General features: G+C 47.3%; 2 protein-coding genes across 6 annotated transcripts in view; both read right to left on the bottom strand.

The window, feature by feature from the left end:
* Positions 1 to 17336, bottom strand: part of ALDH2 (aldehyde dehydrogenase 2 family member) — a 419735-nt gene that overhangs the window by 58932 nt on the left and 343467 nt on the right. The gene's annotated exons all lie outside the window — the stretch shown is intronic.
* The window catches only part of ACAD10 (acyl-CoA dehydrogenase family member 10), a 72558-nt gene that overhangs the window by 9498 nt on the left and 45724 nt on the right, over positions 1 to 17336 (bottom strand). For 4 of the 5 annotated variants that reach the window (XM_050749657.1, XM_050749659.1, XM_050749658.1 and 1 more), the window contains 6 exons: positions 14696 to 14841; positions 11154 to 11327; positions 3170 to 3570; positions 1964 to 2104; positions 1058 to 1195; positions 859 to 949 (listed from right to left, as the gene is read on the bottom strand). In XM_050749657.1, the coding sequence (XP_050605614.1) occupies positions 859 to 949; positions 1058 to 1195; positions 1964 to 2104; positions 3170 to 3570; positions 11154 to 11327; positions 14696 to 14841 (1091 nt within the window). The remainder of the gene's footprint in view (positions 1 to 858; positions 950 to 1057; positions 1196 to 1963; positions 2105 to 3169; positions 3571 to 11153; positions 11328 to 14695; positions 14842 to 17336) is intronic. The other variant, XM_050749660.1, reaches the window with a different exon arrangement.

The following is a 17336-nucleotide window of genomic DNA, read 5'->3' as shown; positions in this document are numbered from 1 at the left end:
AAAGGCACAGCAAGGAAGCAGACAGATCAAATCTTTAAGGCTCCATGTAATCAGATGAGCATCTGCAGACTGATGACCAGAAATAAGAGCAAATTGGGTTTTGCTTTTATTTCAGTGAGGAATGAATCCAACATCATAAGAGCAAGTTTTTAAAAGCATCACATAGAGCAGAAAATATAATTTAGAGATAAGAGGACGAAAACTGCTACTTGATTCCTGCCAGCTGGCTCGGCTCCCACAGGTGTGCACACATAATGGCTCTGGGCCTGGGCCTTGGAATCAGGTGAACCTTTGACTCTGGGTTCTCTACGTGCCAGCTAGGGGCTCATATCCCAGGCAAGGGACCTAAGTCTGAGTGTGGTTTCCTCCTCTGAAAAATGGGGATGCTCATTCTTAATGTCCAGGGAGGTATGGGCTCTGGGAGGTAAGCTCCATAGCTACTTGTGGGGGCCCTGTAGAAGTAACACTGGACACTCCCTAAGCGTCAGCATTGTCATTAACCCTTAGGATGTAACACATCTGATCAAGGAGCCAGGAAGCCACCAAGGAAGGGGAGCTGCCCAAGGCAGAATGAACAGCAGGAAGTGGAGAGATTCCTGGGGTCACATGCCAGGAGGCATCCGTCCATGTGTGGGCACCGGGGGACGTCCCTGCCCTGCAAAGCGCCGTCTCTGAGAACAGCGTGCTCCATGCAGTAACCCTCCTATTCTCCCAGCTGCCTCTGCTGGGGGCGCTAAGTGACAGAATCTCCTTTGTGTCAACTTGAAAAAGCAGAGGCTCCTCCCAGGCATTGAGAGGTGTGCCTATCAGTGCAGACTCCCTGATGTGCATTTGAAAAGTGCATTTTAGGCCAAATACCTGTGATCCACCATTTGTGACCATTTATGACATAGAAGCTGTCCTCCTCTCTGATGGAAGCCTCAATATTGGTGGCATCTGAAGAGGCAACCTGAGTGGGGAGCACATTCTAGTCAGAGGTGCCGGTAGACAGCCCGTGTTTCCTGCGGGGCTGACAACAACAGGGCCAGGCAAGTGGGTGGCAGCCCAGGCAAGGTACCTGGGGCTCGGTCATAGCAAAACAGGAGCGGGCTTTCCCCTCCAGTAGAGGCATCAGCCAGCGAGCCTTCTGCGCTTCGGTGCCATACCTCACCAGCAGCTCCATGTTGCCCGTGTCAGGCGCAGAGCAGTTACATATCTGAGAAGGAAAAGGAGCGTGACCACGACTGTCATGTCCTCTTCTAAAAAAAATAGGGTCAAGCTCTGTCACCCAGGCTGGAGTATTGTGGGACGATCATGGCTCACTGCAGCCTCGACTTCCTCAGCTGAAGCCATCCTCCCGCGCCTCAGCTTCCCAAGCAGCTGGGACTACAGGTGTGCACCATCACACCCGACTAATTTTTTATTTTTTTGTACATACAGGGTCTCACTATGTTGCACAGGCTGGTGTCGAACTCCTGGCCTCAAGTGATCCCCCACACTTTGGTCTCCAAAAGTACTGGGATTACAGGTGTGAGCGACCATGCCTGGCCTTCTCATGTCAATATTTCAAGCTTCAAGTTGGATGGGCATGGTGGCTCACGCCTGTAATCCCAGCACTTTGGAAGGCCGAGGTAGGTGGATCACCTGAGGTCAGGAGTTCGAGACCAGCCCGGCCAACATGGTAAAACCCTGTCTCTACTAAAAATACAAAAATTAGCCAGGTGTGGTGGCATGTGCCTGTAATCCCAGCTACTCGGGATGCTGAGGCAGGAGAATCACTTGAACCCGGGAGGCAGGGGTTGCAGCGAGCCAAGACTGCGTCACTGCACTCCAGCCTGGGTGACAGAGCGAGATTCCATCTCAAAAAAAAAAAAAAAGTTCAAGTTCATGCTGGTGCTTCTGAATCTGGTCTATCTGTTTAGGAGTGAGTTCTTTTGAAGATCAGGATGTTCCCACACACTGAGGAGAACTTTAAAGAAGGTACCTCGGGGGCATACAGGGACGTGCCCATGAGCTCACACAGATGTGCATATTCCACATTGGTCAGTCCTGCTCCGTATTTTTTCTCAGGATCAGCCTCCAAGGGTAGAAAAAGGTTCCAAAGTCCTTCCGCCTTGGCTTTCTCCTATCATGGGGAAAATAAGTCAGGAAACCATAGTGGAAGATTTCATTTTATTTTGAACCACGGAAAACAATGAAATGGATTGGAGGAAACAAGGCAGACAACAAAACATGCATGTGTGCCCCAAAAAATGAATGATATGAGGAGCTGGGTGTGGTGGCTGCACGTGTGGTCCCAGCTACACAGGAGGCTGAGGTGAGAGGATCACATGAGCCCAGGAGTTTGAGACTACAGTGAGCTATGATCACACCACTGTGCTCTACCCTGGGTGACTAAGCAAGACCCTGTCTCAAAAAAAAAAAAAAAAAAAGAAAAAAGAGATGGTGGCTCATGCCTGTAATCCCAGCACTTTGGGAGGCCGAGGCGGGCAGATCACGAGGTCAGGAGTTTGAGACTAGCATGACCATCATGGTAAAATCCCATCTCTACTAAAAATACAAAAATTAGCTGGGCACGGTGGCATGTGCCTATAATCCCAGTTACTCGGGAGGCTGAGGCAGGAGAATCGCTTGAACCTGGGGGGGCGGAAAAGAAAAGTAGATGATGATTGCATTATGCTCCTGAGGATCTCAAGTAATTTCAAAACTAACACAATCCAAGGTTCACCTGATAAGGAACAGCAGGTGTTTCTGTTTATCAGCTTAAGTGACAGCACTGGGAGACAACACAGAAACTCAGCTCACAGTGGATTTGGCCCTCTAGCTGTGACATTACCGGCTCTCTAGAGAGAGATGTATTAGCTGATACAGCACTGTTTCAAATTTACGTAATTCAAATATGCATGAGATAGGCCCAACCTGCCCTGGCTTTCTAAGGCCAAGCATTCTGCTGCCTGGGCTGTGCAGTCACACCTGAGCCATCTGCCTGTGACACAGGCACAGCAAAAGCAAGAGATGGAAACTGAGTCATGAAGAGCTAGCTGGCTCTTTCTGAGATGATGGAAGCAAAGATCATTCAACTCGGCCCTCCTGTATCTTCACTGCCTGGGATGGCTCAGGTGAGCCCGGTGGGGTTGGGGAGGGTGTGCCATGGTATTGGGGTCTTACCACCTCACCACGGCTGCTTTACCTTGAGGTCTTCGATCAGTGGGGAGGGGCTCCACCTGGCTGCTGAGGCCTGGTGACTCTGCAGCTCTGGCTCCGCAGGGTACACGTGCTGCTCCATGAAGCGCTTCAGCCGGTGATACAGCTCTCTGACAGGTGGAGAGAGGCTCTCTGGAGAGATAACCAGACCTCCCCTTGAGGCATGAGCTGGGGAAGCTTCTGGAACGGAGCTATAACTCCTGGTACCTATGGGGTACCACTGGGACTGGGACCTAGCCCACGTGTGGCAGGACCTTGTTAACGGATTTTTGAAGGGCATCTCTTTGAAAACCCGGAACCCTTCTTTGACTGCGAAATCCCATGCCAGGTTAGACACAAATTCGGTCAGCTTTCCAGTTTGTTCCGCATGCGCGGAGCTTGCTTGCCCTAAGCAGAATCAAAGAAAAACAGTGATTACTCCCACACAACCCATCACAGGGATGTTAACATGTGATGACATTGTCACTTCAACAGGTATTGTCATTTGCTGAGCCCTTGCTAAGTACCGAACACTAAGAGCCACTATAGCTCACTGAATCACCAAAGCAATACAACTGCTTTCACCTGCACTTTGCAGGCAAGAAAACTGAGTCTTAGAGAAGGAGGTGACTTGGACGAACTGGAAGTTAGGGGGCTGGGGGCCAGAGTCCAACTCAGGACTTCCTGCTCCCTGCTCTTGATCTCTGCTTTCCTAAAAGACTACATTTAATCAGTAACACCCCAGATCACCTCTGCCATTGCCAGTGGGCTATAAGAAGTCCTGCATCCTAGACCACCCTTGCTACAAAATTGATAACAGCAATGCCACAACTGACTAGAGGAAGAGCCAATTTCTACACACAACTGTCTCTAGATGGAATCAACTCCAGCATCACTCAACTCACTATTTGGCTCTCACACCGTCTCTTTCTTCTTTTAAAATGTGCATCAAGACTTTTTTTTTTTTTTTTTTTTTTTTTTGAGACAGAGTCTCGCTCTGCCGCCCAGGCTGGAGTGCAGTGGCCGGATCTCAGCTCACTGCAAGCTCCGCCTCCCGGGTTTACGCCATTCTCCTGCCTCAGCCTCCCGAGTAGCTGGGACTACAGGCGCCCGCCACCTCGCCCGGCTAGTTTTTTGTATTTTTTAGTAGAGACGGGGTTTCACCATGTTAGCCAGGATGGTCTCGATCTCCCGACCTCGTGATCCGCCCGTCTCGGCCTCCCAAAGTGCTGGGATTACAGGCTTGAGCCACCGCGCCCGGCCAAGACTTTTTTTACAAACACATTTTTCTCCATTAAAAAAAATTAAGGCCGGGCGCGGTGGCTCAAGCCTGTAATCCCAGCACTTTGGGAGGCCGAGACGGGTGGATCACGAATTCAGGAGATCGAGACCATCCTGGCTAACACGGTGAAACCCCGTCTCTACTAAAATACAAAAAAAATTAGCTGGGTGAGGTGGCGGGCGCCTGTACTCCCAGCTACTCGGGAGGCTGAGGCAGGAGAATGGCGTGAACCCGAGAGACGGAGCTTGCAGTGAGCTGAGATCCGGCCACTGCACTCCAGCCTGGGCAACAGAGCTAGACTCCGTCTCGGAAAAAAAAAAAAAAAAAAAAATTAAGGTGGCCAGGTGCGGTGGCTCACGCCTGTAATCCCAGCACTTTGGAAGGCCAAGGTGGGTGGATTACTTGAGGTCAGGAGTTTGAGAACAGCCTGGCCAACATGGAGAAACCCTGTCTCTACTAAAAATACAAAAATTAGCCAGGCATGGTGGTGCATGCCTGTAATCTCAGCTACTCAGGAGGCTAAGGCAGGAGAATCACCTGAACCTGGGAGGCAGAGGTTGCAGTGAGCCGAGATCGTGCCATTGCACTCCAGCCTGGGTGAGAGAGTGAGGCTCCCATCTCAAAAAAAAAAAAAAAAAAAAAATTAAGGTGTGGTGTACACACACCTCCTTAATGTAGAACTCTGCAAGTCTTAACAAACCCATAGTTGGGTAACTACCATTGCCATCAAGATACATAATATTTCGGCCAGGTGCAATGGCTCATGCCTGTAATCTCAGCACTTTGGAGGCTGAGGGCAGGCGGATCACCGGAGGTCAGGAGTTTGAGACCAGCCTGGGCAACATGGTAAAACCCTGTCTCTACTAAAAGTACAAAATTTAGCCACGTGTGGTGATGCACAACTGTAATCTTAGCTTCTGGGGAGGCTGAGGCAGGAGAATCGCTTGAACCTAGGAGGTGGAGGTTGCAGTAGGGAGAGATCATGCCATTGCACTCCAGCCTGGGTGACAAGAACAAAACTCTGTCTCAAAAAAATAAATATTTATTTTTAAATAAGAGATAGGGCCTTACTATGTTGCCCAAACTGATCTCGAACTCCTGGCCTCAAACAATCCTCCTGTCTCAGTCTACCAAACTGCTGGGATTACAGGCATGAGCCACCATGCCCAGCTGAGACAGCCATTTGCATGCAGCTTTGGTGTTAAAGATAGTTTAAACTATTCCTTACAGAGTTAGGAACAAATTCTTTGCTACCCTGCCGAGAATTAGCCCACTGGACCTCACTAGGTCTCTACTGAGGACCTTCCGGTATGAACCTAACCCAGGGAAGTCAGTGGGAAACCAGATAGCCCCTTCCTTGCAGACACACAGTGGGGGCTGAGAAGTACAAGGGGCTGCATTTTCCCCTTATTCCTCGGACTGCACACAGCACATTGAAGGGGAAAGATACTTCCCTTATGTTCCCTATTATTCATAAGGATTTTCTTCTTCTAACAGAGTAAGAGGTGTATTCTTAATTTTCTTCTATTTAGTTGGCTCGCACTCTGAGACTGCTACTTTGTCTCTGAAAAAGTCACTTGTATAAGCTTGGATTGATTTCGACCTATTGCTTCTGGTATATTTCCCAAATGTAGTTCTGGCAGGAGACCACATCACTGGTGTCCACTTAAGTTGCAGTCGTAAGTACTTTATAGAATTTCAGTGGCCATCTGCCAGAAATCTAATTTCTGCACCCACTTATTAAGGAAGGAGAAGGACACATGTGCTGGGCAGGTACATACTGTAAATCTTCTGCTCAGTGGGCTCTGGTCTCTCTCATCCCCTTCCCAATCTAATGTTGATCTGAGGTCTTTTGTAAATGACACCATAGAGAGAATGTCTTGGAAACAGATACCCCTTCTCTAAGCTCCACTTTCCCTGGGTAGTACCAAATATTTCAGCTGTTCAAACAAAAGTGATTTTAAAGCTAACTGTAGAAGACAAATGTACAAAAGTAATATTTATATTCATATAGTTGGTTTTTTCCCCATTCATCATATATTTTTATGTTATTCTTTCAAAAAATGGATTTTGTTGTTTTTATGTGAGAAAACTAAGCCATTTCCTCAGTGTGTCTGGATGGCTTCCCAGGGGGAGGGAAAAGAGTGCACAGTAAGATAAGAGGAATAAAGGCTTGAACAAACAGACATTTTTCTGTCTGGTGGCAAAAGGTGGGGTGTTTTAGCTCTGGGCCGAGAGAAACCAGAAGCCACGACGATGGCTCACAGGATCTTAGAAACATGTCAAAGGGCTTCCTGAGAGACAGGCTGAGGACACTCAGTGGTGGAGATTCTAAAATGGGCAAAGTCTATTAAGCTCTTCCCAGGTCACTGGAGCAGAGCAGGGAGAAAACTCGGCAGCCTGCTAGGAAATGTCGGAAGCAACCAGGCCTATTCATCACCATAAGGACTTAGCAGCCATTCTGTTTAAGTAAATATTTCTGGTTAGTGTTTATCGGAAAACCATTAAAAAAATGTGAAATGGTGGCTTACAGCTGATACTGTATTTTCCCAAAAGAGGGAAAATATTGTTTCCAGAAATTCCTGCTTCCTGCATCCCCTGCTTATCAGACCAGGTACAGTTAAACTAGAAATTCTCTGGGTACTGGTTTTTCTCCAGACAGTTTTCCCCACGACTGTGTATTTCCAGGACCACCTAGCACAGTGCTGGCTTTTAGTAGAGGCTCATATACTTGGGAATGAATGATCAGTGCTCCTACTGCAACTGCTTCTCTCAGAAGACTCTGGCAACCTGGCTGGGAACACAGGCTGCCAGTAAGCTTGGGGAGTCGCTGACTGCAAAGCTAAACACTCCCTCAGCACCAGCAAACCCCATGATGAGTTCCTCTCTCCTTCTTTCTCCTTGCCTTTTGTTTTTAAGTTTCACTTTTGGAAAATTTCTTTTTCTTTTTTTTTGAGATGGAGTCTCGCTCTGTCACCAGGCTGGAGTGAGCAGTGGCACAATCTCGGCTCACTGCAACCTCTGACTCCCTGGTTCAAGCTATTCATCTGCCTCAGCCTCCCGAGTAGCTGGGCACGCGCCACCAAGACCAGCTAATTTTTGTATGTTTAATAGAAACAGGGTTTCACCATGTTGGCCAGGATAGTCTTGATCTCCTGACCTTGTGATCCCCCCGCCCCGCCTCAGCCTCCTAAAGCGCTGGGATTACAGGTGTGAGCCACTGCACCCGGCCTTTTGTTTTTGTTTCTTTTTTTGAGATGGAGTCTCGCTCTGCCACCCAGGCTGGAGTGTAGTGGCATGATCTCTGCTCACTGCAACTTCCGCCTCCCGGGTTCAAGTGATTATCCTGCCTCAGCCTCCCATGTAGCTGGGATTATAGGCGGCATCACCACACCCAGGTACTTTTTATATTTTTAGGGGAGATGGGGTTTCATCATGTTGGCCAGGCTGGTCTCAAACTCCTGACCTCAGGTGATCCACCTGCCTTGGCCTCCCAAAGTGCTGGGATTACCGGCATAAGCCATCACGACTGGCCTCCTTTTGGAAAATTTCAAAGACACACAGGAGTAGAGAGGAGAGAATAATGAGCCTGAGGGTTCTATTGCTCACCTTCCGCAATGATTGATGCCAGCCCAGTCTTGGTTTCATTCCCTGCCATCCCCACTCCCACTGTCCTGGATTTTTTGGAGTGCATCCCAAATATCTCATCTAGGATTCTTTCAAAACTCCAAAGACAAGTACTTTTTAAAGAACCCACAATACTATTATCACCCTTAAAAAATCGTTGACTGTAACTTCTTCATATCATCGACCATCTACTCAGAATTCAAGTTTCACTGACTATCATCAAAATTTTTTCCAAATAATTTGTTTAAGAAAGGATCCAAATAAGGTCCCAACACTGTAACTGGCTAATGTATCTTTTAAGTCTCTCTCTCCCTTTTTTTTTTTTCTGAGACAGTCTCATGTTGCTGCCCAGGCTAAACTGCAGTGATGCAATCACCGCTCGCCACTACCTCGGCCTCCCAGGTTCAAGCAATTCTCCTACCTCAGCCTCCTGAGTAGCTGGGATTATAGGTGCCCACCACCAGGCCTGGCTAATTTTTATGTTTTTTAGTAGAGACGGGGTTTCCCCATGTTGGCCAGGCTGGTCTCAAACTCCTGACCTCAGGTGAGCCACCCACCTCGGTCTCCCACAGTGCTGGGATTACAGGCGTGAGCCACCATGCCCAGCCCGATGTTTCTTTTAAGTCTCTCTCAATCTACAGCTTCCTTTTTCACTCTTTTCCTCCCCTTGAAATGTATGTGTTTGAAGAAACTGAGTTGTGTGCCCTGTGATGTTTTCCAGAATCTGGATTTTGTGAGTGGCTGTGCCCAGCGTGCTGCTGAACATGTCCCTCTGAACCCTGTGTTTTCCATGAGTTGGCAGCTGGCACTGGAGGCCTGGGCAGAGTCGGTGTGACTTTTGAGGGAAGCATCAGGAGGAACGTAATGTCTGGCTGTCTCTCTCTCTCAGTGGTGTTGGCTTTCATTGAAGCTTATTGCCCACATGCATTAATGCATTAGGAGTTGCAAATTGGTGATACGCAAATTCTATATTATTCTGTCCAGGATACTTCTCTAGAGAGAAACATTCCCTCATCGATTATTTGGATAGCCTGAGGTATGATTTGTTTAGGAAAGACAGGACAAATGCTTGATTCCCCACCCCCCAACCCATTTACCAATTTTCAGAATAATAAGTTGCTTCCCTGGCATCCTCTGAGGTCATCAATGAGACTTTGTTGTCTCTGTTTTTGTATCACTACTCATGGACTTATTTATTTATTTAATTTTTATTTTTTCGGTGGAGACAGTATCTTCCTCAGTCACCTAGGCTGCAGTGCACTGGCGCGATCTCAGCTCACTTCAACCTCCGCCCCCTGGGTTCAGGCGATTCTCTCTCCTGCCTCAGCCCCCTGAATAGCTGGAATTTCAGGTACCCACCACCACACCTGGCTAATTTTTGTATTTTTAGTAGAGATGGGGTTTCACCATGTTGGCCAGGCTGGTCTCAAATCCCTGACCTCAAGTGATCTGCTCACCTTGGCCTCCCAAAGTGCTGGGATTACAGGCCTGAGCCACCATGCCCGGCTACTACTCCTGGATTTAAACATACCTGATGTGTTTCATCCATTTCAGCTATCATCCTTGGTGATGCCCAAAGTTTCCTATTATTAGCAAGTGGGAGCCTGTTCAGGTTGGCTCCCAAGTCTTTTTTTTTTTTGAGACAGAGTCTAATTCTTGTCACCCAGGCTGGAGTGTAGTAGTACGATCTCAGCTCACTGAAACCTCTCCCTCCCAGGTTCAAGTGAGTCTCCTGCCTCAGTCTCCCAAGTAGCTGGGATTACAGGCACCCGCCACCATGCCTGGCTAGTTTTTGTATTTTTAGTAGAGACACAGTTTCACCACGTTGGATAGGCTGGAGAGCCAAGATGAACCTGGAACATTTTGTCATACCAGCAAGCAAGGAAGTTGCCAAAGACCACAACGGTTTTACCTAAAGATTTGGGAGCTGGCCAGGGTCAGTGGCTCACGCCTGTAATCCCAGCACTTTGGGAGGCTAAGGCGGATGGATCACCTGAGGTCAGGAGGTCGAGACCACCCTGGCCAACATGGTGAAACCCTGTCTCTACTAAAAACAAAGAAAAAAATGACCCAGGCATGGTGGCCTGTGCCTATAATCGCAGCTTCTTCGGATGCTGAGGCATGAGAATTGCTTGAGCTGGTGAGGTGGAGGTTGCAGTGAGGCAAGATCGCACCACTGCGCTCCAGCCTGGGCAACAGAGTGAGAAACTGTCTCAAAAAAAAAAAAAAACAAAAACAGAAGCAAACAAACAAAAAAACCCACAAAACAAGAAATTTGCCTAATATAGTTGTTAAATATGCAAATGGACACACACATATTTCATAGAAATTCTTAAGCATACAAAATTTTAAAATCAAAGTTCTGAAAAATACACATAGGATGATCACGTTTGCACAAAAGTAGGAGGAGAGAGAGAAGATAGATAAACAGAAAAACTGGAGGGCCCAGGAAACTCTTAACGGTAACATTTATCTTTGAGGAATGATGTTGAAAAGGGTGAAATACAATTTTACATAATTCTATATGACCAAATTTTGATCATGAGCATGAATGCTTTAACTGGAAAAATTTCTTTGTGCATTACTTTAATAATTAAAAAACAAGTTTAAATATTGTTAAATAAGCTGGGCATGGTGGCTCACACCTGTAATCCCAGCACTTTAGGATCACTTGAGGTCTGGAGTTCGAGACCAGCTTGGCCAACATGGTGAAACTTTATCTCTACTAAAAATACAAAAAAAAATTAGTGAGGTGTGGTGGTGTAGGCCTGTAGTCCCAGCTACTCGGGAGGCTGAGGCAGGAGAATCACTTAAACCCAGGAGGTAGAGACTACAGTGAGCCGGGATTGCACCACTGCATTCCACCCAGGATGACAGAGAAAGACCCTGTCTCAAAAACAAATAATAAATATTGTAAAGAAAATATTTACGTGACAAATGGTTGGATTAACTGAATCTCAGAGAATCGTGGCCAAACCGGTCTCTCCAAAGCCTCTGTGGCCCTGAGAGGGTTTCCAGGTGGAGGCACGGTCCTCACTGTGACTCACTCCCAAGCGATTCTTCAGGGCAGCCATCCCATTACCTGTGAGTGATCGCCAGTAGACTCCCTGTAGGATTGCAGCCAAACGGAAAAAGGAAAAAGCCATATAGAAGTTCCAGTTCTCAGTGGGAGGGAGTCCCATTTGGAGGCAGTACATCCTGAAATACTCCTCTGCAGCAGGGATTCCCAGCTGTGTCAAGTCACAGTCATTAAAACCTGGGAGAAAGAGCCATTCATGGGTAGTCACTGACTTGACATACCCCTGTAGCTGGCAAATATTTAAATTCTGAAAATTGCCATGTCCCTTGAAAATTAGTTTCACGACCAGTTCCAGGGGTTAGCTTATTCCTGCATTGGCTCTTATTCCCTTAGATGGCTGGGCATCCAGGCATGAAGTCATTATTCACAAATTGGCTCTTACAGGTTTCAGACTCTAATGGCAGTAAAGGAAGGAATGGGAGCTTCCAACTCCATCTGGGCCACAGTTAAGGGTGGATGCATATTATCTTCAACCAGTCATTTGATCAAAAATGACGTGGAAAGAGCAATCTCAGGCTCAGCGCAGTGGCTCACGCCTGTAACCCCAGCACTTTGGGAGGCCGAGGTAGGTGGATCACCTGAGATCAGGAGTTCAAGACTGGCCTGACCAATATGGTGAAACCCTGTCTCTACTAAAAATACAAAAATTAGCCAGGCATGGTGGCATGCACCTGTAATCCCAGCTACCTGGGAGGGAGGCTGAGACGGGAGAATTGCATGAATCCAGGAGGCAGAGGTTGCAGTGGGCTGAGATCACGCCACTGCACTCCAGCATGGGTGACAGAGCGAGACTCCGTCTCAAAAAAAAAAAAAAAAAAATTGACTGGGCGCAGTGGCTCATGCCTCTAATACCAGCACTTTTGGAGGCTGAGGAGGGCAGATCACTTGAGGTCAGGAGGTCGACACCAGCCTGGCCAACATGGTGAAGACCCTGTCTCTACTAAAAATACAAAAATTAGCCAGGTGTTGTGGCACACGCCTGTAATCCCAGCTACTCAGGAGGCTGAGGCCGAGGAATCGTTTGAACCTGGGAGATGGAGGTTGCAGTGAGCCGAGTTCGCGCCACCGTGGTCCAGCCTGGGTGACAGAGTGAGACTCCATCTCAAAAATAAATAAACGAGTGACAGAGGGAGACTCCATCTCAAAAATAAATAAACAAATAAATATAAAAATAAACAAAAAGATCTCACCAAATTATGAAAATGATAATTATAGCAAATAAAACAATTTCACAGGCCGGGCACAGTGGCTCATGCCTGTAATCCTAGCACTTTGGGAGGCCAAGGCGGGCAAATTACGAGGTCAGGAGATTGAGACCATCCTGGCTAACACAGTGAAACCCCATCTCTACTACAAAAACAAAAAATTAGCTGGGCGTGGTGGCAAGTGCCTGTAGTCCCAGCTATTCGGGAGGCTGAGGCAGGAGAAGGGTGTGAGCCTGGGAGGCAGAGCTTGCAGTGAGCCAAGATCGAACCACTGCCCTCCAGCCTGGGCAACAGAGTTAGACTCCGTCTCAAAAAAATTCACTTATTTGCTCCATCTGTGACATTTTCATGATTTAGAAGCATGTAATATATTCTATTCATAGAAATTAATCTTAGGAGTATACCTTTTTTTTTTTTTTGAGACGGAGTCTCGCTCTGTCGCCCAGGCTGGAGTGCAGTGGCCAGATCTCAGCTCACTACAAGCTCCGCCTCCCGGGTTTACGCCATTCTCCTGCCTCAGCCTCCCGAGTAGCTGGGACTACAGGCGCCCGCCACCTCGCCCGGCTGGTTTTTTGTACTTTTTAGTAGAGACGGGGTTTCACCGGGTTAGCCAGGATGGTCTCGATCTCCTGACCTCGTGATCCGCCCGTCTCGGCCTCCCAAAGTGCTGGGATTACAGGCTTGAGCCACCGCGCCCGGCCAGGAGTATACCTTATATATAGGCAAAGATATTACTACAAAGATATTCACTGCCTTTCTTCATAGGGGTGGGGGAGGTAATATTTAAAAATTGGAAACAGGCCGGGCGCGGTGGCTCAAGCCTGTAATCCCAGCACTTTGGGAGGCCGAGGCGGGTGGATCACGAGGTGAGAAGATCGAGACTATCCTGGCTAACATGGTGAAACCCCGTCTCTACTAAAAATACAAAAAATTAGCCGGGCACGGTGGCGGGCTCCTGTAGTCCCAGCTACTTGGGAGGCTGAGGCGGGAGAATGCGTGAACCCGGGAGGCGGAGCTTGCAGTGAGCCGAGATCACGCCACTGCACTCCAGCCTGGGAGACACAGCGACACTCCGTCTCAAAAAAAAAAAAAAAAAAAAAAAAAAAAAATTGGAAACAAATTGAATATCTAAATAGGAATTAACCCAAAAGTCTTCCCTTAATTCTCTTTTGTTTTTTTTTTTTCTTTTTTGAGATGGAGTCTCGCTCTGTCGCCCAGGCTGGAGTGCAATCATCTCGGCTCACTGCAAGCTCTGCCTCCCGGGTTCACGTGCCATTCTCTTGCCTCAGGCTCCTGAGTAGCTGGGACTACAGGCGCCCACCACTATGCCCGGCTAATTTTTTTGTATTTTTAGTAGAGATGGGGTTTCACCATGTTAGCCAGGATGGTCTTGATCTCCTGACCTTATGATCTGCCCGTCTCAGCCTCCCAAAGTCCAAAGTGCTGGGATTACAGGTGTGAGCCACCGTACCCAGCCATCTTCCCTTAATTCTATACAATAAGATTATATGCTCTCATTAAAAATTATGCTGTAGAATATGTAATGTCATGAAAACATGTCTACAGTATACAATGAAGTGAAAAAAAGCATGTCATTCGATCATGTTACATTTTTGTTTTAGGAAATATACATATACACACAAGAAAAGATGACATGGATAGATACTGAAATGTCAGCAAATGGTTATCTCTGGGACTACTAATGATTTTAACTGTTTCATTGTTGTTGCTATCTGTTGGCTCTAGTATTTTTATAATAAATGTGGCTTGTTTTTGTTTTTTTTTGAGATGGAGTCTTGCCCTGTTGCGCAGGCTGGAGTGCAATGGTGTGATCTCGGCTGACTGCAACCTCCACCTCCCAGGTTCAAACGATTCTCCTGCCTCAGCCTCCCGAGTAGCTGGGGTTATAGGCGCATGCCACCATGTCCAGCTAATTTTTTATTTTTAGTAGAGATGGGGTTTCACCATGTTAGCCAGCCTGGTCTTGAACTCCTGACCTTGTGATCCGCCCGCCTTGGTCTCCCAAAGTGCTGGGATTACAGGCGTGAGCCACCACACCCAGCCACAATAAATGTGTTTTTAATTTAAAACCCTAAATAGAAGTTAGCTGTGTAAAAGCATAAGAGGTGCCTATACAAGCATACTTTTCACTTAACACACATTCTGTATCTACTTCCCCGCAAATGTGACAGGAGTGCATTCCAGCTATGTTTCCCACCAGAACCACCAGGACCTCACTTTCACTTTCCTGTCCAATCATGGACTACTTCAGCTGAGTTTGCTCCCAAGTGCTTTGAGAACTGGCTTGCTCCTCCACTATCCTCCAGCAGCAGTTCCTACCTCTCAGCACGGGAAAACTGGACGGTAGGTAATGAGCCAGGCAGCTGTAGGCCACATCGATGAGGGGGTCGCCCAAGGTAGAAAGTTCCCAGTCAAGGACAGCAACCACCTCTGGCTTTTCTGGATGAAACACCAGGTTGTCGAGCCTGAAAAGCCCCAAGAGGAACAGAGACAGCACTAAGAAAACTGCCGGCTAGGGAGGATTCTGCGTGGTCTGTTTGCCTTTCAGACTGGCTCCCCACCCTCCCATCCCCTCTGTGCCCGGGAGCCTGAGCTCCCTGGGCTGTGTGCTCCAAGGACTCCCTTGCCCTCTGGCTTCCAGCTGGACTCAGCCAATCAAAAGCAGGAGATGGGAAGGGGCCTGGTTATTTATTTCCCCAGCTCCTTCTCTGCAGCCCTCCCCAGAGAGCTAGCCTCTCTGGGTTCAGGGAATTACTCCCTCCCTGTGATGGTTTTAAAACAGATCTGTAAATCCTTTGACACTCCTCCCACAAAAGGTAGAGTCTTACGCTTGGCCCAGTGAAGCATCTTGCTTCTAACAGATACAAGACACATGGAAGTGATGCTGAGGGACTCCCGAGACTAGACTAGGTCAGAAAACGTGATACAGCTTCTGCCCAGCCCTCTGTCCCTTGAAACACACTATTTTGGAGCCCTGAGCCGCCAGGTAAGAAGTCCAGGGTTGAGTGCAATGGCTCATGCCTGTAATCCCCACATTTTGGGAGGACAAGTTGGGAGGACTGCTTAAGCTCAGGAGTTCAAGACCAGCCTGGGCAACATAGCAAGACCCTATCTCTACAAAAAAAAATTTAAAAATTAGCTGAGCATGGTAGTGCACGCCTATAGTCACAGCTACTCAGGAGGCTAAGGTGGGAGTATCACTGAGCCCAGGAGTTGGCAGCTGCAGTCAGTTATGTTCCAGCCTATGAATAGCTACTGCACTCCAGCCTGGGTGACAGTGCAAGATCCTGTCTCAAAGAAAAAAGTCCAGTTACCCAGAAGCTGCCATGCTGGAGAGACGATGTGGGAACCATAAAGAGACAGAAAGAGAGGCCCAAGGAGCCCGGCTGTTCATATCTTCTCTGCCCAGGGCCGGCATGCTAGCAAGCCTTCAGAAGATTCAGCCCCGCCCAACAGCCGCCCTACTTTGAAATAAGCTGTCCTGTCCCCAGACTGCAAAGATTCATGAGCAAAATGACTACTGTCGTTGTTGATAGCCACTCAGTTCTGACAAAGTTTGTTGTAGAGTAGCAATAACCACAGCACATGCTTGCCCTGTCAGACTGACTCCTCACTGTTTCTGGCCCCGGGACTCCACACTGTTCTTCAGCATTTCCTCTAAACCACACTACAACCCTATATTGAACTCTCCCCAAATAGCCTCTTTCATGCTTTCTGTCTCCTGCCAGGGCTGTCTGTAATGCATGCTTTATTTAAAAGAAAAAGTAAACATCAAGCATGCAGAAAAATACAGAGAATGATATAATGTCAGAACTCATGTGTCCATCTTCTAGATTTAGCAGATATTATATCTGCTTTTTTGTTATATTTGCTTCAGATTTTTAAAAAAATGACAGATTAACTGCCATCCTGAAGTTAGTATATATCAGTCTCAGACATTTCTATATTTCTCTTATCTATACCTGTACCTATATACCACATATAGTGTTCTTTCAATTATTTTTAAGTTTTCATAAATGATTTATTACCCTTTTGAAACTTACTTTTTTCTACTTAGCATTATCTGTTTGAGACTTATGACTTATGTACAGCAAATTGGTTTATTTTACCCACTAAATAGAATTCCAACATATGGCCAAACTACATTTTATTTATCATGTATTATAATTACAAGCATGACCAAAACAAACATCTTCGCCTGAGTCTCTTGGTGCAAAGCTGCAGATGCTTCTTTACAAAAAACGATGTGTTGCAGCATATTCCCATCTTCCATGTTACTGCCCATTACTTTTCATTTCTTTTCTTTTTGAGACGGAGTCTCACTCTGTCACCCAGACTGGAATGCAGTGGCACGGTCTTGGCTCACTGCAACCTCTACCTCCCGGATTCAAGTGATTCTCCTGCCTCACCCTCCCAAGTAGTTGAGATTACACAGGTAAAACCACACTCGGGTACTTTTTGTATTTTTAGTAGACATGGGATTTTGGCATGTTGGCCAGGCTGGTCTCGAACTGCTGACCTCCAGTGATCTGCCCGCTTCGGCCTCCCAAAGTGCTGGGATTACAGGCATGAGTCGCCTACTACTTTTCAAAGTAGCTGCGGCAGTTTATGCTTTCACCACCGGTGATTCACTCCATTAGCAAGAAATATTCTTCCATCCATCAAAAATCAGAATTATCTCAACTATGTTGATCAATAAGCAGCAGCACACTCTCTAAAATCAGAGGATGCCTTTCCTGGAGGCAACATCCTAAATGATCATCATACTTCACTATAGCTAGGGGACGGGGTGCTCAGACTGCACTGGACATCTCCTGCCTGCTGTATACTTGATCACATTCGTAGATCTTTGAGGTGCCAAGAGAAGCAAAGACAAGGTCCACGGAGCAGCTGTTATGGGCTGGTGACACAAAGGCCACCTGAGGTCTTCCCCACCAAAGGAAATACATGGCAATAGCTG

This window comes from Macaca thibetana, chromosome 11 (genome assembly GCF_024542745.1).
Source record: "Macaca thibetana thibetana isolate TM-01 chromosome 11, ASM2454274v1, whole genome shotgun sequence".
In the NCBI taxonomy this organism is placed as follows: domain Eukaryota; kingdom Metazoa; phylum Chordata; class Mammalia; order Primates; family Cercopithecidae; genus Macaca; species Macaca thibetana.
This window is presented reverse-complemented; position numbering and strand designations above follow the sequence as displayed.